This window comes from Octodon degus, unplaced genomic scaffold (assembly GCF_000260255.1).
Source record: "Octodon degus isolate 3935 unplaced genomic scaffold, OctDeg1.0 scaffold00108, whole genome shotgun sequence".
Lineage (NCBI taxonomy): Eukaryota > Metazoa > Chordata > Mammalia > Rodentia > Octodontidae > Octodon > Octodon degus.
The window spans coordinates 5712240-5737759 of NW_004524684.1; the positions used below are offsets into that span (position 1 = coordinate 5712240).

Below are 25520 nucleotides of genomic sequence, written 5' to 3' on the forward strand. Positions count from 1 at the left end.
ACGTGAGAGGCGGAGGAGAGACTCCCGGAAGAGCACGGGAAGACCGTGGGGGCTCCGTGCAGTTGCTGTGGAAACAGAAGCCACCATCCAAGCAAGTCAGAAGAGAGAGAGAGAGGCACGAAGACCTCCTTCAAGTGGTCAGGATTGCTCGGAATTTTCCACAACGGTTGGCACTTACTATGTGAATTATATAATTATAGTTTGTCTTAATAAAACTGCATCTTGCTATTATTTTTGGTTCATTTGATTTCCTAGATATATTTATAGAATGAAATTAGCACTTGAAAGTGATCATAATCTATTACTAGTAGCCCAGTTTATTTAACAACTTAAACCAAAAAAAAAGAAGGATCCTGTCTGCCATTAAAATAAACAGCCTTCAAGAAGGAGCCTGCCGTGAACAGTATGGCATCCAGCACGTGCAGTACACAAAGAACTCAGTGTGGGAAAAGCCTGCAGGTTTATTTAAAGCCAGACATGCAGAAGTGGATCCAATTCTTTGATTACTTTCAAGTATATGCAAGTGAAAAAGCATCTGAGTGTTTCACAGTGTCTGCAGTATCCGCTTACCAGAGCTTCGCGCCTTTATGCACGATACTTTTCTGCTAGCTGTCTGAATATACCAGTTCATGTTTCTGCTTCTGACACCTGCAAACTGCTCAAGTGATCCTTAGAAGTCCCTCAAACACAAGCCCTAGAACCAGCAAGGAGCCACAGCTTTCTGAAAGGTGGAAACTCTGATCAAAGCAAAGAGAGAAGCTGGGGTGGGTGCACCTCACAGACATTTACCTGCAGGGCTGAGGCGGCAGAATGCACGTTCAGGGCTGAAGCACAGTGACTGGAGGGGTCAGAAGAGCCAGGGAGCGTCTCTGCAGCTTTCTTGTGGATAAATACACAATTTTGGTTTGCCTTTTTTTTTCTTTAAAAAAAAATTTGGTACAGAGACTCACTACGCAGTGCAGACTGGATTACAGATCTCATTTCCAAGATTCCAGGGCCAGCTCGGCAAGCAGTACTGGAGATCGAACCTGGGTCCTTGCACTTCCCAGGCAGGTGCTTAGACTGCTGAGCTGTCTCCCTGGCCCCTGTCTTTTTGTAATAGAAGATATAGAGCATTATTTCTCATTAGTTTTTTAGGGGGGATTGGTTTTTTTTTTTTTTTTTTTTTTTTAGTGGATCCTCAGCAACTTTGGAAAGCAGGCTACATGTGAATCACGTGTGGATTATAAAATGTGGTCTCAGGAAGGAAACTGAAATAAGCTGCCAGGAAGAGCTAGAAAAAGTAGTTGAAGTCACTGCGGAAGCTGACGCGCTGCGCAGCGCCTCTCAGCTTCTGCTCTGCTCCTTTCCTCTTGCGGGGAGACAAGCAGCGCCCAAGCGTATTCTGTGCAGAACACAGTCATCCTCACCGCGCACCTCGCCTTCTGAGGCGGCAGCAGGCGTTCTTCCACAGCACTGTAGCCATCAAACACTGCTTGCTGGAAGGTTTCCTCTGAAGGGCTCACCGGCTGAGACCCGGCACTCGCCTCCTAGACTGCTTTCTGCCAACGATTTGCATGCGGGCTTTATCGTGCTCGGCGACTTCAGAGGACACCGCATTTGCAATACGAAATGGCGTGTCGGCCTGGAAAGGCTTAAGTCGTTCCTCCGTTTCCATTCCTCGTCTGATTCCCTTATGGCATTTTCGTATTTAGAATCCACACCTGAGAATCAAACAGATCCTACTGGCCGGATTACGTGAATACTGCGTGAGTCGTGAGGTGCTGCGTATAGCAGGGAAAGGCTGCCCTCCCCAGTGCAGAGTTTGTGAGACTTGTACCGAGAACTAGAGTTTTTAGGAAGCAATCTTACCCCCGCACCACCACCCGCCGCCTCTTTCAAAGCTCCACAGTTACTCGTGTTAAGATGCGCTCGCGCAGCACTCACTTTTTTGTCTTTATTGTACTTGGTAAATATCTCCTGTGCTCTCTCTTCTCCTCCGTCCGTGAACAGCATTATGATCTTGTTGCAGTTGGCTCGGGAAACGTTATACTGTTGAAGAAAGAAACGTTCGTAACGCACGGGAAAGCAAGCCAGCAGGAAGGAGCCTCACGGAGGGCTACTCCAGGGGGAGCCCGCTCTGCGCCGGGTGCTCGGACCAGCCTCGCTCGCCCACAGCCAGCCTGCGCCCCGACCCGGACCACCGAAGCTTGCGGCCCGCTTCTTCCGGGAGCGTGAACCCCGGTCACCCTGCTGGCGACACCTCTCCGAGCATGTAGTAACCTCTCCCTGATGGGTCAGTAAACGAGTTTTAAAGTAATAAACGGGTCTATCAATTTTATGCCCTTACAACTTTGTAGCCTACAGTAGCAGCGTTAAAAAGGAATACACTTTCCTTTCCACACACTAACCAAACACTCCTTCTCTCGCGCCTGCTCACTCACCCTGTTCTGCTCACCTTTCCTTTCCTGGGAGGGCTGCTCCCCACAGCAACCTCCCGGTGCCCTGGAGGAACAGGCCCTCTCCCCACAGCACCATCCTGTCCTCTCTCTGCCTTCCACACTAGTCTCACTCCAGAAGACCCAACTCCATGGATAAGTCCCCTTAGACTATAAAGTTTCCAAAAGGAATTGTATACAGAAGAGCAATGAATTAGGACCAAGAAGCTATGAAAATACACAAGTTACAAAGTTAGGCCATGACGTGCACCATGCAATCCCAGCCTGTAATCCCAGCATTCGGAGGCTGAGGCAAGAAGACCGCTGCAAGTTCGAGACCACACTGGGCTACAAAGCAAGCTCAAAGGCAACCTGAACTGCATAATGAGATTCTATCTCAAAAAGGCAAAAATAAAAAAATAAAAATAAAGCTAAACCCTGGTAGGATACTATAATCTCAGTTTTCCTGCTGCCATTAAATGGATTTCTTTAAATGCTGAGAGCATGTCACAGAAATTTGCAAATCACAGCTTCTCAGAAAATGTCAACCCTCTATTTCAGAGCTAGAAAAGAAATTTAATGTGAGCTTAATATATAGTTTTAAGCTTTCTAATAGCCATTGTATAGTAAGTAATAAGTATCATCATTTCCAGTATTTCATTTAATCTAGTTATTGTCCAAAATATTATCAGTTTAACCTGAAATCAATAGAAAAGCTACTGGGATAATATACATTTATTTTCTTCCATTTGAACTCTCCAAACCTGACGGTGTATTTTATACTTACCCACAGCCCACTTCCAATCAACCTTGACTCTATTACTGCACAGTGACGTACAGTACCATTGAGATTACCATTATTGGTCAGCACAGTCCTAGCCTTTATGTGATTCAGTTTTGGAACAACATTGGTTCTACTTTAGTGTGCGGGCTTACTGAAGGCCTGTCTTCTTACTTTTCAAAGAAGGTAAAGCCACTTTCTGGTATAAAAATGAATGAGGACAACATTCTGCTCTACTTGTAAAAGACTTCGCTGTGCACAAGCTCACCTCACTGATGGCTCCAAGGGTCTGGCCGCGAAGGCAGCCCCTGCCTGAGGCATTCCGGAAACACAAGCACAGAACAGTATGACCCTCGCAGTGGAGCTCGGGTCCGACAATTCAAGATGACCAATCTGCAGAACTGACTCTGCAGGAAGTGGGATACGGTGTCCTCCAAGTAGGCATGGTAAAGGCGCCTGCAGGTGTCTTTAATTCAAATTAATTTCTGATGATTTATCTACCAATAAAATGGTCAAAATAATATGTATTGAAAGGACTCGTATCTGAGAGTGGTGTCGTAAGTGAAGTTTTATTGAAGCGATGGAAATATTACTGCCGAATGCCAATGTTAATGTAAGTTGATACACTAGCTCTTGATCATTTTGTTTTGTGAGTAAATAAAATTACAATAACATTTCCTAGGAAAGATGTTAAGTAATATCTCTAACATGGAAAAATTACGGAAATATTCTGCTTTTAGTATTGATTCTCCCTAGAAGTAGGCTTTGCAGGATGTGTGGTAGGGCAACGTATATCCCAACAATTACCCATGCGTTTGCACTTATGTACACAACACACAGGGCCGGCAAGATAGCTCAGTGGTCTAAGCACCTGCTTAGGTAAGCTTAGGCAGGGGCAGGGGACTGTGGTTCGATCTCCTGGGGCAGGCTGAGTCAGCCAAAACAAGCAAATAAATAAACAAAAACAACAAAAAATCTTGAATATATTTTTTAAAAAGAAAAGAAAGGAAACACACAATCTCAATAATTAACATAACTGGCTTGTAACAAATTTGATAGAGAAAGAAAAAAAAAACTTAATTGCTTCCAGAAAAATCACAGTTAGCAGAGCTGGTGCTTATCTGAGCGGGGCACTTTGGAACAAGCCGTGGCTTCCTGTTGCATTCCCGCATGGCCAGTGCACAGCACAGTATCTATCAAGTATGCACACAATAAAAATTGCTTTGAAAATTGCATCTCAATGTACTGGGTAATATCTTATGAGATTCTACCTGAAGACAGACGTGAATCTTCACTCACACGTTAGCTTGGGACTTAGTGCCTAATTCTATTTGATAGCTGTTTCAAGGGGTTTCAAAGACAGACCATGCAAGGTCAGACACAAGCCAGGGAGTGGCGCTGCAGGGCAATATGAGCCCAAGCATTGAAAAGAAGTGACAAAGCAGGCTTTCACTCTGAGTTAAGGCAAGACATGTTTGCAGAAATTATTTAAATAAAAAATTCAAAACTCATGGGATGTAGAGGAGGTAGAACACAGGAGCTCTAGAGAACAACCCAGAATGCACAGCTGTGGAGAGTGGGGTGGAGTAGGCAGGGGTGCTAGGTCTTGTTCCCTCATCAACTGACGAGGAACCCGGGGTCCTGAAGCCACCCTCTGGGCTGGAGACCCCGGAGCCCCAAGCAGGAGCAAAGGAGCCAAAGGACCTATCAGGAGCAAGAATAACTCCAGTTGCCAAGGGATAGAAGATGTATCACTAACTCAAGAAAACCTGTAATTAAAAATTAGAGCTCACACTCCTTTCATCAAGGGAAGATGCATCTCAACCTCCAGGTCAATGGACATTTGAAGCCTGAAGCTTTAAGCTTTCAGTTTTTGTTACTGAGCATACAACATCGCACCAGCATGGTCCTTCACCAATGATAACTTCCCCTGAAGGCAGCCATATTGAATGACTCTTTCTTTCTGTCTCTGTCCTTGCTTGATCAGTGGTGTCTGTTGAGTCATGAGATCTGAGTCAGCCCATCTGAGCTGAGCTGTGTGTCCCTAGTCCCCTGCTGGGTCCCAGCACCATCACCCTCCCTGACACCATTGCCACTCATTCCCACCCCTGCACCCCTTAGAACCTGCAGCTTCTGATGGGCACCTCTGAGGTGCTACCCCACCCCTTCCTTCAGGATGACTCTCTCCCTGGACTGCTCATTCTTCACGAGTCCACTTTCAGGGGAGCAGCTGAGCCCCACCTCTGTGCTGCTTCCACAAAAGCTTGGACCAAGGAAGCACCACCTTTGTGCTATATCGGGAGGTTAGGGGTGAGGGATGCTGGGGATGAGGGATGCTGGGCCCCCCGAACTCAGGCAGCCTTGTTTTCTTCTTTGGTTTTAGCGCAAGCACAGCAGGGAATTGGGGGCGCTACCTAAATACTGTGTGTAAAAAATGAATGAAGCAGATGGTCTAAAATAATCCATCAGGGATCAACAAAGTCAAATTTCTAATAAAGACCAAATATAAGGGTTTGTTGATTCAGTGACAGAGCAGATAGGACAAGAATTATAGGCTGCCTCTGCCACAGAGGCGGCCAGTCCTTTCCTATGGCAGTAAAGACTGTGAATCCAGGGGAACCCAATGCCCGTGCCCTCGTGGCTGGCTGCGGGGCAGGTTCTAGGGCCAGTCTCAGGCACAACTTTGAGGGCCAGGTCTTGGTGAATGCATGGGACAGGTGGAAGCTGAGGTGCAGAGAAGCCCAGCTGCCACACTGCCACACCAACCAGCACCTCACAGGAGACAGGAGATGCAGTCCTGGCTCCCGCTCTTGAGCAGTTCAAAATGAGACAGCGGACTGGGCCACAGCAAGTTGGTGGTAGCCCTTGATTTGAGGAGCACAACACAAGCTGGGGTAGTGGTGGCGCAGGTCAGGGAGGGGCAGAGGTGAGGTCTTCACAGGGGACGGGCCGCCATCGCTGAGGGGACCTCCGGCTCTGGGATTTTGCTTTTTTTTTTTTTTTTTTTGGTGGAACCAGGGATTGAACTCAGACCCTTGTGCTTGCCAGGCAAGCACTTATTCTACTGAGTCATCTCCCCAGCCCCTGGGATTTTGCTTTCTGTTTACCTTATTTCTACCATTTGTACGTTTTTGTTCATTTAGGAAAAACAATCTTGAAGATCTGAAGTTTCCATTTGAAATGAAAATATTTCAAGTACCCACGGGCTGACCAGAAGCCCAAGTGTCTACACAACTCCCACAGCAATTGTGGTGAGGAAAAAGCAAGATGCTTAGTTGGCCAATGAATTTCGCGTACTTATTCAAAAGTCAATCACATCATTAGCTTATGAGGTTTTCAAATCAGAATTTGAAGAAAATGTGGAAATAAAAGCTCTAAAATAAAATACATCCTGTACATACTTTTTTTCCCCCCAAGAACCAGGGATTGAACTCAGACCCTTGCGCTTGCCAGGGAAGCACTTATTCTACTGAGCCATCTCCCCAGCCCCCTGTACATACTTTTTGAATTTTAAATTTAAAAATAGAGAGAAAAAAGATTTTCATTGCCTGTGTCCACCTGGTTTAATTGTTTCTAAGTAAGTTAAAATGAGCATGGCCGTTGAACCCTGGAGAGAAATAACCCTCAGGACATGTCAATGCAGACACCATAACTCAGTAACAAACAAGAGACACAACAGGATACTTACATTAAGCAACTGTTCAAAAGCAAAGCTGAAGCCTTTCTTGTAGTCTGTGATGCCTTTCGCAGTGATGTTGTTCACGGCATCTTTCAGCACTTTCTTATTTCTTACATTTGCTTGCACAAGGTGCTGAAAGCAGCTTACATCCTGAGCGTTGCTGTTGAACTGGAGGGGATAAGAGAAAGAAATCATCCAAATGCCATGAAGATCAGCCACACAGGCTTCATGGGAGCTGTGTCTCGGGCAGCTCGACCCGCGCCATCGCTTCCTCTCCAAAGGGAACGGCAGAGTCTGCAGTCCGCAGTCTGGACTCGGGCAGCTCCACCCACACCGGCTCATCCTGCAGGTGATCTGGCCCCTTCCCACATTTGGTTTCCCTGCTTATGAATTAGGGACTGGAGCCACTTCCAGGTCTCAACCTGTTGACCTGTTCCCTCTCCCGAAAAAAGAATTAAAGACCACAGAATATATGCAAGCTTTGAAAGTGACACAAGACACCTGTCGAGGATCCAGGAGAAATCAAGCATTTTTAATCTTTTATTAATTAATCTATTTATTTATTTATTCACTTGGAACAGGGTCTCACTACACAGCTAGAACTTGTAGTGATCCTCTTGTCTCAGCCTCCCCAGTGTGTCTGCGAGCAAGCACCTGTGTGCTGTTCAGTGTAAGCTCAGGCTCATATGAAACTGAAAAAGAGCAATGAGTTCCTCTCTGCAGATGCCTCGTGGATAAGCATGATCATGACCCCATCGAACCCAGGAGGAAACGGAAAAGAACGGAGAGGCTGAACAGCGTAGGATGGACGGGAGTACTGAGTCGTGAGCAGTGAGAGTCAGGATCGGAACCAGCACTGTGGCTCGCGTCCGTGCTTCTGACCAGCCCTGCGCTGCTTGAGTTTCCACTCATCCTGCAAAGCTCCCTCCCATTATGCCAGGAGAGAGGCCACCTGGCAAAGCACTGCCCATCCACCCGCATTGCTCAGGCGCAGGCAGCTCTTCGGGGACAGGGACTGCCTGTGACCCCAGAGAGATGCTCCCCAAGGGGCAGGGAGAGCACTGCAGGGTAATGGCTGTGGTGTGGGAGGGGAGGTTTTAGGGGAATGTGAGGGAGAGCATGGCTTTATCACATAAGGACCAAGGACAGTCCAGAGAGTAAGGCAGGGCCACGTCTTGCGTGCTCTAAAGGAAACGCTGAGGAGTTGCAGTTTCATGCTGTGTCAGTAGAAGAATATAGACCAGGAAAGATTTATACAAATACAAGAGCGTCTGATCTAGAACCCCAAGACTTCCCCCCGGCTGCCACATGGGAAAGAGGTGCAAGGGAGGCACCACTCAGGGAGAGGGTGTGCTGAGGCAGTGAGCGGTCCCCTCACTGCCAATGCTCGGTGCCTCTGCTGTGAGGTAGCGGATGGGTGAGGAAGCTCCGGACTCCTTCTGAGGAGCGCTAGGGGCGGTGGACTCTGCATGGGACAGTCAGGCTGGCCTGGCTCAGGTGCTGAGGGTGACAGACTCCAGCCGAGTGCAGGCGGGCTCAGGGGCAGCAGGGAGCTGAATGAGAGACACACGGGGGTCAGCAGGGAGGCTGCATTTTCAGTGTGTGAGATAAGGCATTTGGCATGAGGCCCAGAGCCTGTTTCAAAATTAAACAAAACAGGACAAATAACCCAGAAGACAAAAGCAGAGGTTCTCTGTAGAGTTTGGTTAAAGGCCACCTGGGGGGCAGCAAGGTGGGATCCGAAGACCCAAGATGGAGCTGCAGGGCCTGAGGGGCTGGAGACTGGGGACTGTGTGGGCGCGAGCGGAGGCGTACAGCGGAAGGCAGCACCAGCAGCTCAGGCAGGCCAGGCTGCGTGGGGCAGAGCCAGGGAGGGCACAGGCGAGGCCCAGGGCACCTCCTCAGGGCTGCGGCTGGGACATGCAGGGGAGTCCTGGGGTCCCCAGAGTGTGAGAGGGTGCATGGTAAACAGTGAAGAAGGGGTATCTGGAGACAGCCGAGGTGAGAGGTGGGGGCAGCAGGGCGGGTGAGCGCGAAGCAGGCAAGAGCACCCACAGTGGAGCGGGAAGCACGGCGTCCACACCACACACAGCTCAGCCCTTCTTGTGTTGGCCCTGAACACCACTTCCAGGCACGGGGGGCAGGAAAATAAACACACTGGCTGTAGTTCTTACTGCGCTGCTATTCAGTACATTCATTGACTATTTCTCAAAGAGCCAAGGTTCAAAGCTCAACATCCCCTGTCCAAGCAACCACTCCCATTGCCTTATCTTTTGAGTTTTTCCATTCATCAATAATTGGACCCAGTCATGCTCCATGTTGAAAATTAAACAATGTGAGAATTCATTCTGTATTAGTAGGAAAGAAAGAAAGAAAAAAACAAGTTTGCCAACTTATTAATAGGAAATGTCTGGCTTTCAAGAATTATTGGAAATAGTTACAAGAAATGCTATTAACTGATTTTCTTAAAGCATGAGTCATCCGGAAGATAAAATGAGCACTGAATAACGAGCTGCCATCCCAGAGTCTTTTGTTTGGCCTTGACCTGCTTTTAACACAGAGAAGTGAAGCATCTCATTAAGTTACTTTAATATAAACTGATTAGATGTAAATTTAATTCGCTAAATACAAATGCAGCGGTGTATAACAGAAATATTACAGTTGCTCTCATAACACAACTCATACATAATGCAGAGTGAGCGGTGACAGAAGTGGGGCTCCCGCTAGCACATGTTGCTCTCCCAGCATGGTGACAACCAATTTAGAAGCTCCCAGTTAGAACACAATGCCGACCTTTCAGGCTGCAGTACCTTAGAGTACGAGTCTGTGTGTCTATTTTCACAAGCCTGAATGGCACCCTGTGGTCCTGTGTTCAGATTTTAAAATCACCTTTTGAATTTAAAGCAACAGTAAAAAAACTTCAGAAAATATTAAAATTTGTAGGGTGAGCAAAAAGCTAGATCTCAAGAACCTGCTTTTATCTTAAGAAAATGAACCTTTTGAAAGTGTATCTCTAATACTGCAGAGTCAGAACTGAACAAGGACCGCGCTGATTCCTTTTCCAATCCGAGATAGCCCAGCTCTCCTCCCTGTCTCTCTTTTGTGCAGGGCCCCTGAGGGCTATCACTTGCACTTCCTCTTCTCTCTGGATGGACTGTCCTGTCATCTGCTCAAGGGCCAGAACCGCTGCCCACCCTGCTGCCCGCAGGCATGATCCGCGGCGACTTGCTTGCTTGCCTACTGAGTGAGCACATGCCTTTCTGCAACCTCTTGACATGAGGAGAGCAGGAACTCATGCCAAGTGGTAACTAGAAGCCAGCCACAGCCTTTGGAGGCTGCATTATAATATGCTAATTTGTATGCTCAGAAATGTAGAACTTTTGGCTAACACAAACTCATGCAAACCCACGCACAACACCTGTTAGCAGTCTGGCCAGAGCAGATATTAAATAGCTTGCAACTCCATTGTTTTAAAAGGTATTTGTAAGAAAAAAACTTAATATGCTCAGTATTGATCAGAACAGGTTGTTAATTAAAGACAAAGATTTAGGTTAAACATTCTCAGCTTTAGGTGCTTTTAATAAAGATCAGTAAAGGGTAACCCAGGAAAATCCCAAACAGGAGGCAGGTTTGAAATGGTCTGAGACAAACATGATCAGTACCTCGATTCACTGCTCCCCCGGCACCCCACAGGGCAAGCTGCTGCAGAGGAGACCTGCTGGGGGCCTGCACCACACCTGGCGTGGGCACCACTTCAGTGAGTGAAGCCAGGTGTCCTTTACAAAGCTTTGGAGCCAATAAAACCACCAATATCTAAGTCACCTCTCAGAACAGCCCCGAAGGTCCCCTTTATGATGTAAAATAAACCTGGTGTAATGTTGTGGGCCCAAGTAGTGCAGATGATTATCAAAAAAGATAAATTTAAATTGGAGACCTGCTGGCTTTGAAACATGGGTGATTTTTAAATTAAAATTTGTTGGCAAACTTTTCAATGAAAGATACATATAATTAGTAATACATAACAAATTGAAATTCTGTAAGTAACCTAGAGGAATAACAGAAATGAAGTAATGCAGCCTTGTGAAACACGAAGGGCGGCCGCCGCCCTGAGGAGGCTCTGGTCAGCAGATGGCAATGCCGGACCGTGGAGGGGGGGCGGGCAGAGGCCGCTGGGGCGCTTGGCTCCCCAGGTTCCCATTCGACATTCACTTAAAGTTTCATATCTTTTATAGGAGATGGAAAAGTAAAAATTTATAGAGACAAAATGTTTACTTGAAGACCCATGCAGAAGAGCCGGTGACTGGTGACTTCTGCCCGCGCAGGGGCACACACACTGTGGACAGACCCCTGGACTTCAGCTCACCACAAACCAGGCTCCAGGCACTGTACTAATTAATCCACGCCCACACCAATCTCGTAAGCACCTGCTATTTTTATTTGTTAAACTGCAAGTAAAGTATATCTTTCAATATTTAAATTAAATATATTTCCTTGTTTGCCACAGAAGAGAAACTTCCTCCTACATAGACTTGCTCACAGCTCCGTGAACTGCTATTTTTCCAGTGTTTTAGTTGCCTTTCAGTTGGATCTATGAACCTAGTTTTGTGATCTTCATAAAAACATTTTGCACGTAGAGAACTATCTAGCCAATCAGCCAAGTACTGACTCACAACTCCTAAGCTTTTCTTTTCCTTCTTTTTTGTGGTTGATTTACATCTTGACATTTACTCGTGGTGGAACTGTTTTTTCTCTAAGGTGAGGAGGTAATGTTTTCTAATGGATAATTTCCTTTTATTAAATACATTTTTGATTCATGATGTTTTTATAGTAAGATTTGGATTATGTGCCTGCAACTGTCATGCAATTGTCTTTCCATTATTTCATAAACTTCTCACCTTTTCATCATGATAACGATGTCACCTAAGCTGTACTGATAATCACAAGTGCCCAGCTGAGTATCACATGCTCTGAGCCAGGAAGCCATCTCTAGGCCGTGCTTCTGGTTTAAACGTGGTTCTCACCTCTGCGGCAGAAATGAGGGCCACGCTGTCCTGCCAAGTACCTGCAGGTCCTGACACTGAGAGCCACAATTCAGGCCAAACCCAGAAGACCAAACCCGCTCCCCAAGCCTGTACCATTCTGATTTCATTCCACAAGGACACCTCAGCAAAACCATCCAAGACTCTCCCACATCTGTCTTCCCAAACTTTATATATACAGTGTTTGGTACAGGGTCTCACTACACAGCTGAGATTCATGGTGACCCTCCTGTTTTCAGCTTCCCTAGTGCTGTAGTGTGCCACCACAGCCGGTCTCGGTCTCTGCATCAGCCTGCCCTTGGGTGGAGCCAGCCCGGCATGTGGTGCTGGGGATCAAACCCAGGTCCCCGCCCTTGCCTAAGCAGGGCCTAGTCCCCTCAGCTATCTTGTTGGCCCTTAGAAATATATTTGTCCCAATTTAAATTGCATTTACCATTAAGTTAGAAAAAACAATGTTTTCACCTGAATCTGCTTTGCTTTGCTTTTGCTTTTCTTCTTTCTTTCTTTCTTTCTTTCTTTCTTTCTTTCTTTCTTTCTTTCGTATTTATGACAGTCTACAGGGTCTCACTGCATAGATTGGACTCATAGTGATCCGCCTGTTTACAGCCTCCCAAAAGCTGGGATTACAGGCGCATGCCACCACGCCCAGTCTCAATCTGTTTTTGTTTTTTTTTTTAGCACGCCCCGGGGGTGGGGTCAGCACAGCAGGCCTGCGGATCGAACCCTCTGCTTTTCATTTCAGGAAAAATTTTGCATCACCTCCACATTTCATTTCTTCTCAGTCCACCTCCCATATCCACTTACTTGTTTTTGTATTTCTCACCTATTCCTGTATTTATCTTTTACTATAAATACAAGTCTTAATTGTATTCTGAAAAGTACAACTGGGTAGCTCACAATTTCTGGTAGTGGTGCTCATGTGATGGTAATTTCACTACTAACTCCTATGCAGGGACTACCAGGGACTACCGGGGTGGCCACCTTCCCAGTCAGATTTGCCCGGAGTGTCAACGCGCTGCACGGGCTCGCCAGCGTCCTGGAGTCCCCAGCACTGGGCCCAGCTCGGGCTGCTGAGGCATGTTGCCTGGGCCCACCGAATAAAGACAGCAACACGTTGATAGAAAGTTTCTGCTCTCTGACTCAGCTTAGGGAAACCACGTCCAGGCCAGACTGCCTTCAGAGAGCTCACAGGTACAACGGGCTCAGTTGCTGCCTCTATGCTTTAGTTTCCTGTTTGATGAAATAAAAGCCTTCACAAGGTGATCTGGACAGCCCTTCAGGCTCTGGCACCTGGCAGCCTGGCAAGCAGAAAAGCGTTGCATGGAAGAAGTCTGAGTGGCTCACAACAGAATAAGGAGGGCCGGCCAGAGAGCTCAGAGGACTACAGCGCCTGCTTAGGAGAGCGCAGTGGCCAGGGTTCCATCCCCAGCGAGCCGTGCCAGCCCCACTCCCAGGGTGCGCTGAGATGGCAATTGAGACTGGGTGGCGGTGTGCGCCTCTAATCCCACAGTGCTTGGAAGGCTGAAAACAGGAGGCTCACTATGGGTCCGATCTAGTAGTAAGACCCTATAGACCCTTTACTAAATATATATATATATATATATATATATATATATATATATATATTAGAACCAGTGGAGAAAACAGAGTTTTGTTATATTTTACTTACGAGATGTCTATATAAAGGAACATTTACATTTATGATATATAAGACAAAAATGTGTTTGCCTAGAAATACAAATGATCATACATCAGAAGTTTTAATATTTTTTTTTTTTATTTCTAAGAAATGGCCCAATTAGCTAGACTTTGGCCATTCTCAGTCTGTATTCTGTTCATGCTGTCTGAAATGTTTCTAGGTCAAGGGCAAGTATTTTGTTACACAATCTACTTCTATCTTGATACGGAAAATGTAAAACTTCTATATATGCATCCAGGAGAATTTTTTTTCCAATACAAGGTCTCACTGCACAATTCAGACTGGTAGTGATCCTCCTATCTCAGCCTCACTAGGGCCGAGACTACAGGTGTGCAATCCCAACAGGCTTGCAACACCACAGCTAGTTTTGGGGCTGAGCTGGCCAGCACAGCATGCGGTACCAGGGATCAAACTGAGGAATCTTGTACTTGCCAGGCAAGTGCTTAGACCGCTCAGCTATCTCCCCAACTGTAGGAGAATTTTAAGCAGGTGAGAGTATGCCTATGCTGTTCTTCTACCTGAAAAGCCATCTCTGTTTTGCTTCCTCACTTACTCTCCTGGACATTTCAGCCATCTTTTAACCCAACATGCACAAGCCTGATTCCACAGCGCATGTCCAGCTGGGAGCATGGGCAGCCTTCTTCCCCACTGACAGTCTGGTCAGTTTTGAGATATAAGATATCTGAGCATCTTTTCTAAAGTGCAGATGTCTGTCACAGACCTCAGGAAATCCAGATACCCACTACCAAAGACAAAACCTCAGTGGAGCAACCCGAGGCTCACAGCCCCCCGGACCTGTTCTTCTCTAGTAGCACTGTGCAGCGGATATGGTCAGCACTATGTGCTCATGCTGGGGAAGCTGACTGCTTGGAGAATTCTCCTTCATTGAACAAACACCAGTTGCTGGGTGTGCTCACAGCTCGGTTTGCTTAAACAGCCTAGAGAAAATAATAGATGCACATACGGACAGCCTTTACAGAGTTGCCACAGCATTGAGGAGCAAAGTAGGCTCTCCCTACAAAAGGAAGTGGACTTACACACGTGGCAAAAATTTACACAGTGATTTACACATGTGGCAAAAATCTCGGCACCCACGTGGAATAATTATTTGGCAGTGTTACAGCTCACAAAGAATAGCACGGGCGCAGGAATGGCCATGGTGCCTCAAGCTGTTGTTGACACAGCCACAGCTACAGAGAACCACATCTGCCTATAGAGAGGGGTGCCCTCTTGGAATACAAGGGTTTACAAACTGCAGAACACACACGCATAAAGAGAGATGGGAGGAGACACAGAGCGTGACGCAGGGATGGGGAGGGTGGGGGTGCTGGCCCAGCTGGAGCGGCCACACCGGGGATGGGGAACAGGACAGCAAAGAGGACATGGGACAGCACCCAGCTCTCCGGGCCCAGATGGTCAGGCATGGGACCCCCAAAACCCCAGTGATTTCTGATTTCTGCAAATCAGCAAGATGTGTACCAAACAGGGAGTGCAACTGTGTTTTCCAGCAAGAGTATTAATATGTCCAGTGAATTCTTTTTAAACATGAAATGGTGCCTGGAATTGCAAAGCCAACAGTTGACCGTGACCAGAGAGTGTTGGTGGATTCCATTCCATCGATCTTCGCTCCACAGAGATCCAATAGACATGTTTGAAAAACACACAGCACAAAGAGGACCCGAGTTAATGAAAAAACCGAACAAAGGTCTTAATTAGCACAGAGCACACTGAACACACAGAAGAAATGTCCTGAGGAGTGAAGAACTACTTTGAAATCTGCCTCACAGTGCATCGCTGGGCTCCAGGAGGTAGCTAAGAAAAACCCTCGCCTAGCACGAGCCATGCCCTGAGTTGGATCCATCTGGCCCCCCCCCCAAATAATAATAATACGATGAAATATATCTTATGGATGCTACAACCATGAATTACTAAGCAAAACACCAGAGTGATGAATTAATTCCAAGTAAAAGCATATGCCTACCATTGCACTTAAAATTTGTAAGACAAAATACAGATTTATGATGAAGCCCTTTGCATTTCAACATTTAAAGGAAAAATTTTACAAGTATTTTATAGTGCCTTAGGAATTTTCTGAAATGCGATTTTAACAAGCAAGATTAAAGTTATATGCATTCTATCTAACGTAGCTATCGGATCCATTTACATTTTAATTTCTTTTGAACTTTTAGCCAACTAAATGATTAACAACAAGTATGATCATTTAATTTAACTTTAATAACTGAAAAATTTTGGTACATTTCTATATAGCTCAGGGCAGGTTAAATCTTCTCCCTCATTTAGAGTCAGAATTAAATCTAATTTCAAGAAAATCTTAACCAGTAACTGCAGAAAATGCTTAGCCACGAAATAAGTGAATGCGGTATCTGTACAGTTACACAGCAACTAAATCAATTATTTTTATTCTTTTAAAATAATACTTCAGTTCAGAATAAAAATATTCCCTTAAACTCATATTGAATATTATTTTGTTATTTCCAAAACTACATGTAGAATAAGTTTCCAAGTATTAAAACTTAGTATGCCAGGTAATCAATGGAAAAAATTTATTACGATTGTCAACACCTTCTTATAAACTTGTCTTATGCTTGCCAAGCAATTAAGCTCTCCTCTGACATCTTTTTTAAAAACTAAGTAACCTTAATTACTTTGGCACTGTTACTGTAATCCCTAAGTGTGTTCCTTTCTTCTGTCTTTTTTTCATAGTGTATAATTTCTTTAATATGTCTTTTAAATGAGGATAACTTTTAGAGCATTTATCTTTATCTTTAAAAAAAAAGCAAGAGGAAATAATTCTGGTTCTGATTTTCTTCGTTTTTTAATATCCCACCAAATAGCGAAAGGCTACACCATCAGAACACCCACAAATATGCAGTCTTAAGAATTCCATGGGTTGTGAAGACCCTGCAATGGAACTTGGCGACAAACGTGTCACTGCACAGCGATGCACAGTGAGCTGGCTGCGCGCCTGCCCTGTGCATACGCTTCTGCATACCAGGAGTCCCGCCAGGGCTCTCGCGGGTAACGGCGATGCTAGCGGACCACCCTGCAGGAGTCACCGGGGCCTTGCTGAACGCAGGCTCAACTTCCCCCAGCTGAGAGGGAGCCCCAGCATCTGCCTTGCCAGCACTGCCGAGCAGAGCGGCCAGGCTGGCGCGCTGCGGGGCCCCAGGCGCCACCGGAAGGAGCAGAGCACCGAGCAGTCTTCCTCTGCAGGATGTCGACGAGCTGCAGGTCAGCACAGCCCTCCTGAATCTAGATGTGCAGCTGTTTTATAAGGCACGAGATGGAGATGGAGTTATGCGCCTAGATTTCACTTGGCACAAAACTCAATCGGAATGCCATGGCTCTTTCATTTTGTCTGAGCTGTGGCAAATGAGAGCCTATTTTGTGAGATAGAAACTCCTTTAAGGTCAAATTGTACAAGTCACAAACTATCGCATGCTAATGAATTGAAAGCCTACCTCCTAACTTGAACAAGTCCTTGTGTGGCACACTCTAGGCGTATTTCAGAGAGGAAGTTGAGACTGAAACACACAGGAAAGGGAAGGACTGAAGCCTCGCCTCGCCTGTCTGCTGAGCGCAACCCAACCAAAGCGGACTGCTCCGGGCCTGGCTGGGGCTAAGCGGCCAGGGCTTTGGGCTGCATGAGAAGTTGGCCCTGATTTACTATCTAGCACATTTGCTTCTCATAGTTTCAGAGATATTAAGAAAAATAAAAGCTCTCTGTGTCAGAGATGAGGGACCATGCATGACTTGCAGGTAGAGCAGAAGCCAGAGCGAGGTATTTGCTTGTACAAGATGCCAACCCCGATTATGCAGCACAGCAGGAAAAGGGGCACGGGCACCTACAGGGGCAGGGGCTCTGCTGAGGAGGTCCCGGTTTTCAGTTAAGACATGGACAGCACACCCCTCTGCCCCTCTGCGGGGTACATTACTTACTCTGCAAGGTGAATTTTTTCCAGGAAGAGGACTCTTTATATTTGCTTTGTTGTGAAACTCAAAATGCTGAACTAATCACCTCCAATGCTGAGACCCAAAGAAATATGACAGATTCATGAAGAGTTGTTCACTAACAGTTGGTAAAAAAAAAAAATAAATAAATAAATAAAGTACTGGAATACAAACAAAACTAATAACCATAGTGATGATTATAATCTATGAACACATTCCACATGATGTTTCCCTTTGGGCGCCTGCTACTTTGGAAAGACATATATGCTTCTGTCCACTGTTACAGAAAGCAGCTGGGACCTGTGAGCCTGAGGCAACCTGTAGGCAGTCACATCACTGGTGGTGTCACAAGCTGCGCCTTGTCACTGTAAAAATCTATGCTGAACAGCCTGGTGCATGTGTAAGGAGCGAACACACCATCTGTCCAGAGGGATCCTCGCCAATGACATGGGTGCGGTGGGGGCGGGGTTGGTACAGCCGTGGAAGAATGGTTCGATGTGCACGCCTACGAGGAACACAGACTCTTGCAATGCTCCAGGCGTCCTGTTCTAAGCTATATCTTGTTACGTGGAAGTGCAAGCACAGGCTGGCCCCACACAGGGCTGGACCCCCAAATCCACAGCTGTGTTGGTTTGGGGTGTGGTCTGCAGTGCAGTCAGTCCAGAACTCATGCACTGTGAGACCAGGGCTCTCCCACTGCAAGACATTCCCATGACTTTTAATTTGGGGACTGGGGATTGTTGCTAAATGGCCCAAGTTGCATTTGAAGCCATGATGCTGTCACTTCAGTCACGTAACCAGCTGCGATCTGGTCCTGGGCCACCACACCAGCAAGTCCAGTGTTCTTGTATGAGTTACAGTAGGAGAAAGTGTCTCTCCAGCCCAGGGCTACCCTCCACTGTCATTCTTGGGCCTGAGGATGGCTCATTCCTCCTAGGTTTGCGATTGCATCTATAAATTCTTACTATGGAGTTGCCCAGTGACTACAGGCTGGACAGATGTAACAATTGTATTTGTAATGATCTGCCTTCCAAGCAACTACACAAACATTATACACAATTATATTTTAATTGTTTTCTTTTGCCTGGTGAGCAATCAAAGACAATGATTTCTAATGAGCATGCATTAGGCAAGTTCACAGGGAGAAAGCAGACTCCAACATTCTCAACATGATCGAAACTCCAGTGCCTAACGCAAGTCAGGAAGTGTGTGGCTGTATGGAGACAGGAAGACTGCACTAACCTTAACATTTGCACGGACACTGCCTGAGAGCAGGCTCCCTGTCTAGAGCCTTGGCCAGCCTTGGAGACACTGCACATGCTCAGAAATGATGCAGCATTAGCACAGGCATCTTCTGTAGGACTTAGGCGCATGAACCTACAAAGACAAGGCTGCTGGATTTCTTGGTCTCATACTTCCAGGCCAGGCTGTGTTGTTTGTGCAGATTCCACTGTAGCTCTCTCAGTGCCTGAGCTCTTAGGGGGGACAGTGCCCAAGGCTTTGTGGGAAAGTTTCAAGGATAATGTGGAGCCTGCCCCACTTCCTCGGTGCCTTGAGAAAACAGCCTTGCAGTTACTTACAGAGGTAAAGACATAGTATACTGTGGCTCTCCTAGACTTTCAAATGACAGAGATGAGGGGAGAAACACCTCCGGGGTTACAAGTGCACACACATAAATCTGCTAGGACGTTACAAAGATATGTTGAGGCTTTCCTGAGTATTTCCATGCTATTAACTTTTTGCTTTTAATCCAAATGGTCAGTTGAAAACAAAAATACAATTCATTTTTTTCTCTTTAAAAATGCTGCATAAGAATTTTTCTAAAATATATCAATTTCAGGTAGTTCATAGCCTAAAGAAAGCATGGTAAGTAATAAAAATGTAATATTTCTTATAAATTGTGGATACAGTTGACACAAGCTACTGCACAGATGTTAACAAGAATGTCTGATGTTTGATATAAGTAGAAGATGCATGGTAAAGAACACGAACCAAAAGTCAAAATAAGGATGCGCTACCAGGGCCAAGAGCGTTGCTTACTACAGTGTGTAGGACTTAGCAGTAAGACTAAGAGTGACTGAATTTGTATTTGCTCTCTCAAGCAAAAGCACAGCAAATTTCTTGAAAGAGTTCCTTTACCAAAGCGCAAATAATCACCTTCTTTAAAAAGTAGTAATAAATTTATACTTAAAGAAGTATTTCTCTTTATTTTTGTCAAATCATGAGATCGGAAAATCTCTTTCATATTTTTGTTAAAGATTCAGCCTCAATTTACTTCTCAAATCTAGACTTTTCAATGAATATAGCTATGATCCTATCCTGTTTCCTTCTATAAAAAAGTTGCTAAAGCTCTTTCTACATGTTCCCTCACCCTAAACTTCAGTACAATATTACCACTTTCTGCACAAGTTTGTTTTGAAGACTCTCGTTATCATGAAAATTTTTTATCTTATTTATTGATATTCTGATTTCCTGAAGGACAAATAGATAATCATGAAAATGTACTAGTGAGTTTACAAAATAATAAAACTAAACAAGAGGGTTAACCAAAAAAAGAATAGTGTACCCTCCTTAAGAAAAAAAAAAAGGGCTGGGGAGATGGCTCAGAATAAGCGCTTGCCTGGCAAGTGCAAGGTCCTGAGTCCAATCCCCAGTACTGCAAAAAAGTAAAAATAAAAAGTAAACTTTTGGGAGTTCAATCCCTAGGCCTGCCATGCCGGTCCCACCCCTGGGACATGGTGAAATGGCAATTGAGACTGGGCGTGGTGGTGTGCACCTGTAATCCCAGCTCTTGGGAGGCTGTAAACAGGTGGATCACTATGAGTCTGATCTAGTAGTGAGACCATGAATACCCTGTAGACCCTTCCCTAAAATACAAAAAGAGGGCTGGTGAGATGGCTCAGTGGTCTAAAGCACCTACCTAGAACAAGCTAAGCAAAACACAGGGACCACAGTTCAATCCCCCAGCACCACATGCCAGCCGGCCCCACCTCCTGGTGGGCTGAGCTGGCCACACCCACACCCACACCCCCCACACACAAATAAATAAATAAATTTTTAAAAAATAAATAAATAAATAAATAAAACTATATTAAAAAAATAAAATAAAATACAAAAAGAGAAAAAAAAAATCACTCAACGTTTAGCAAAGCAAGAGCCATACACAGCTGAAGGAATCTACCAAATAAGCAAGCCCTTGAGAAGGCAGGGCCTGAGAAGGGCAGTGAATTTCACTTGGCGCTTGGTGGGGGGTCCCTGTTCCATCCTTCCAATGTCTTCCTGTAATAATAGATGCACAATTTCAAAAATTTTGAGGAAAAATAATAATCTTCAAAATTTGTTGCGTGATAAGAATGCCACTGCAAATCCCACACAAGTTCTTCAGCAGGAAAGAAGCACAAGTTGCTGGTCAAAGGTGAGAGCACAGAGCACACCTGAAGGCCGCGTCACCAGAAATCCTTGCTGGAAGGCCTTACCACAGCGCTGCTGGCTTTCCAACTCCGGCAGGTGCTATGGGTCCTCCACAAGTGTTTCTCTTCATGCCAGCCTAACTCCTAACTGCCTGAGACTGCAGGCCCCTCTTCACCATCATCGCACAAGATCGGCAACCGGCCTCTCGTAGGAATAGTCATCATTTTTATACACGTGAGCATATTTTCCCCTCAAGGGGGTGATTCTCATTTATGTAATCTACACTCATTCCCAAAGTTATTCAGAGGATGAGGCTCCACTCGCTGAAGTCACCACCTATTTGATAAAGTATTTATTAGTTTTCTCCTCTAATTCCCACATTTCTCTAAGAGACTTTCTTAGAGCTACTGTCCACATAAACACTTGAACTTGAACCTTGTTTTAGTGATTGTTTCAGGGTCTCACTACTAAATCGGACTCATAGTGATCCGCCTGTTTACAGCCTCCCAAAAGCTGGGATTATAGGCTGTCACGATCTCAACATGCCCCAGGGGCAGGGCTGGCACAGCAGACCCGGGGATCAAACCCCTGGGCCCTGTGCCTGCTTGCAGGCACTTTTATCCATTGAGCTATTTGGTTGGCCCTCTAATGAGTTTCTTTAAACCATGAACTATCTCCAGGGCATTACCCCAGAGAACCACATCTCCTATGAGGAATTTCCTAGAGTCTCTTATAGCATAGGTAATGGGTTCCCTTTCCAATAGTTACCCTAATCCCGAAATAGCCCTCTGGAGGTATTTTAGAGAAACCCTTAGTAAGCATCCTTAACTGGTTGCAGGGGCTTCTGCACACAGCGATTATACCAGATCCCCTCCTCCCAGTGAGGCAAAGGAGAATCCAGGCCAGATCGGCACTTAACTCTTGCCTCCGTGTGGTTTCAGGGACAGATCCATTCTCTCACGTTCAGTACAAACTAATGTCACCTCCATTTCCTTGTTTGCCACCCACATCTCTGTGAACGCAGCCCCTTCAGCGAGCCTCCGCACCTGCCAGGAAGCAGGCAAGAAACACCTGGCCTAAGTTCTGTGAAATGAAGTGAGATGCGGCGACATCAGGGGTGTTTTAATCGGGTTCAGAGTTCAGTGTTTTCTAGCCATGAGTAAGAAGCATGAGATGGTTCTGAGCTCATTCAAATGCTATTGGTTCTTGTTATAAAAAAAAAATTGGAAAATATAACACATGATGGCTATTTGTTCTAGGGTGAAAGTGAGCTTTACAGTGAGTGGAAAACTGTCCTCAAAATCCACCAGGACAAGCTCCCTTGAGGGCCCAAAGGTAAGCACATGGGCAAGGGCTCGCGTCACCTATTTAGCTCCTCCAGTGAAGGCGTATAGGACGACGCCTTCATATCATGATATATCTATGATATAAAGAACATTGGTGTTCTCCATCTCCATCGTCCTATGCACACATTACCACTCAGCAACACAAGACCGGTATGGACACGGAATGGGGAGGGTATCTAGGAGAACAGCGCAGCAAGGCAGCCCCATGGGAGCACCGGGGCTCCCTTGGAGCACAGTGCAGACAGACCCCCCGTGTCTGAGGCCAGGCCAGTTCAAGGAAATACAGCCGTCTCCTACTTACCGAAGCCACATTCACAAAGTCATCGTCTGAGAGTGTTTCTAGCATTTCAGAGACAGACGTTCGGATCAGCTTAAGCGTCAAGCCACTGACACTGCCACTCCTGTGAGGAGAGACAGCGCATGTTATTCACCAGTTAGCCATTTGGTCAAGCACACCACAGGCAGGCTGACGAACATGCTGGTCTAGGATGCCTATATCATATTCAATTGATGAAGCTATCTTAAGTAATCAGCAGAAAAAATCAATAGGAAAAATCAGATCTTTTGGCATGGTGGAAATCATAAGAAATTTGCCTTTTCTTTCTTACCAATGTCAGTATGCATTTCTTAATGAAATATTAACATTATATGGTGAGTGACAATTTTTTTAAATACACAATCTTAGTAAAACAAACAGCATTCTGTTGGCTGGATTAAGCCAGCGATCACATAGCCACACGGCAACCCTGATGACAGATTTGGGGTCACAGTGCCTTCCCCACCTGACAGCAGTTCAACTCCAGAATCCGGGGTTTGGTTTTCTCGTCTCCACTGACTGCACCCTCTGTGCCCCTCCTCATAGAGCTTGGAGCCAGGCAGTGAGCCCCATTCCAACTTCACATGCATCCTAACTTGAAGCAACTGAACAAGTAAGAGAAAAGGGCCAAAGTAAAAACCCCAGGAGTTGTTTTCTTGCATAGGAACCTGTCCTTTGAAAAAGTCCAGGTACAAGTAGCTTCATGTATTCAATATTTATTTTGTGACAAACCCCTAAAAGTTAAATGAACTGCTAATTACTAAGTGCCAGCTAAATATAGTTGTTTTTTTTTTCTTTTTATGTTTTGATTTCATTGTATCAGGAGCTGCTTGGTTTTAGCAATTCTGTGCTTTACTCCTGCCCTCAACACGTAAAGCAAAGACTGAAAGCCAACAGAACAGTGTTCCCAGGCTCTGACTGTAGAACAATGCCATCATTTCCCAATGGTGCTCAGACAGAAGTGGGAGTCTCCTCAATCCAATCAAGTAAGTGGTTGCTGCTGGGTGTGTAACGGTCTTACTATGGCTCCTTTGTCTGGGCCTTAAAAAAATCATAATTACAGATTCTCAGCCTCTCATGCATTGCTCAGACCCGACACACAAGTGCTGCCCACGGAGCGGCACACACCGCTCGGCGTACGTACGCATGCGCACACTACTCACACGTCCACCAGGATGAGCATGTCCTTGGGGGATGCCGCTCCCTGGATATACCTGAAACAGAAGACGACATGGGCATTTTCTCTCTTGCAATCCGTCGGACATTAATACTGGCGGCATTGGCATTTGTACATCTCTGGGGTAAGTTATTGCTAAGCAATGGCCTAGCGCTCTTCTGTCTCGGCAGCAAAGGGTTTTATCCACATTCTGCAATGTCAGCTTCAAAAGGCTCCATCAAACATAACACAAGAGAGCCCAGTGATGTGAGCGTTAGAGTACATTTTCCAGATATTTATTACAAAAGATGGAGATTAATGTGAATATGGAGGGAAATTAACTTCTAGAAAGACATTTTTTTCCTGAGGAGAAAATTGGTATACAGCTGAAATTATAGGAAATGTTATATTATCCTGAACTCAATCACGGGCCACTGATTTTATGTCATCTGATAAATAACAGATTGTCATACCATTGAAGACAAGAAAGAAAAAAAACAAGCAAGAAGAAATAGGTGGTTTAGGCACTTTTAAAAAGTGGTTTAGGCCTGAGCGTAGTAGTACATGCTAGTAATCCCAGCCCTTGGGAGGCAAGAGGGATTTCAAGGCCAGCCTGAAGTACACAGAGAGACCTGAACAACAACAACAAAAAGTATTTCAGGTTGGGGCTCTTGAAACTTTATGGTGTGAAACCAACAACCAGCTGGCAAAGAAGCTTAAAATGTAGATTCTCAAATTGAGCCATGGCCTCATGAATCAGGATGGCTGCCAGGTGAGGCGACTCTAGGAGCTTCATGCAGAGGATTCCCTGGCTGCGGGGAGAACTGAGCTTCTGTGACCCGGAATGCTCATGCTGCTGGTCACAGGCTGACGGGGGCAGTACAGACACTGATCTGACGCCCCCTCTGCTGGTGTCCAGACCACCAGCCTGTCACCAGGCCCAGTCTCTGCCAGGATCCGGGTCTGGGGGCTTCCACATGGCAATGGCACTAGGATCTACAGAGCGGAGGGTTTCCCTCATTCGTGTTTCCAGCTTATCACTCTACGCAGGTCACAGGCAGCGTGGCAGGGTTCCCCTGAAATAAGTGCTTGTGCTCCCTACACTGCCCCTACGAGTCCTGGTGTGCTGCTCAGGGGGGGAGCCAAGTGTACAACCCCGTCTGCTTCTCGCTTCCAAGTTTCTCCCAAATGATCATGTTCTAAACCCAACCCATGTGACACACTAGCCTGGGTGCTACTCAATGGCCTGCAGCTCCAGGGGGACACACGGGGAGATACTGTCACGGGGAGACCCACACTGACACCAGTCACTTTGTTAGTATTCAGGGAGGTGCACTGGGACCCTTTGTAGGGCACTTGCAAGCCCTGCATACCTAGGCCTTGAATTAACAACTATGGTTTTAGAATTCGCCTGAGCCCCAATAGAAAAGTTCAAAATAACCTACACATCCAATATTCAGGGATTTCCTTAAAATGTTATCATACAGTGTACTTCTGAGTGATGCCAAGTGTCTCTTGTCACGCACATGTACACAAACATGCTGCTAAGAACAGAGGAAAGCGCAAAGCATTGTCTTATTCCTGAAGAGAACACAGCAAGAAGGAAGTATCTGTACACTAAGCACATTTTTAAAGCACGCAAAGCTCAGTTCCTTGTCCAAGGTCTCCAAATTGACCACCACTTCCAACTGAGTCCAGGTGTGG

At 45.8% G+C, this 25520-nt stretch overlaps 1 protein-coding gene across 1 annotated transcript in view; it reads right to left on the bottom strand.

The window, feature by feature from the left end:
• The window catches only part of Cacna2d1 (calcium voltage-gated channel auxiliary subunit alpha2delta 1), a 348148-nt gene that overhangs the window by 67800 nt on the left and 254828 nt on the right, over nt 1-25520 (bottom strand). Inside the window, exons 9-12 of the mRNA XM_012516489.2 lie at nt 23824-23874; nt 22646-22745; nt 6887-7045; nt 1927-2031 (exon numbers count right to left, since the gene is read on the bottom strand). Coding sequence (XP_012371943.2) covers nt 1927-2031; nt 6887-7045; nt 22646-22745; nt 23824-23874 — 415 coding nt within the window. The remainder of the gene's footprint in view (nt 1-1926; nt 2032-6886; nt 7046-22645; nt 22746-23823; nt 23875-25520) is intronic.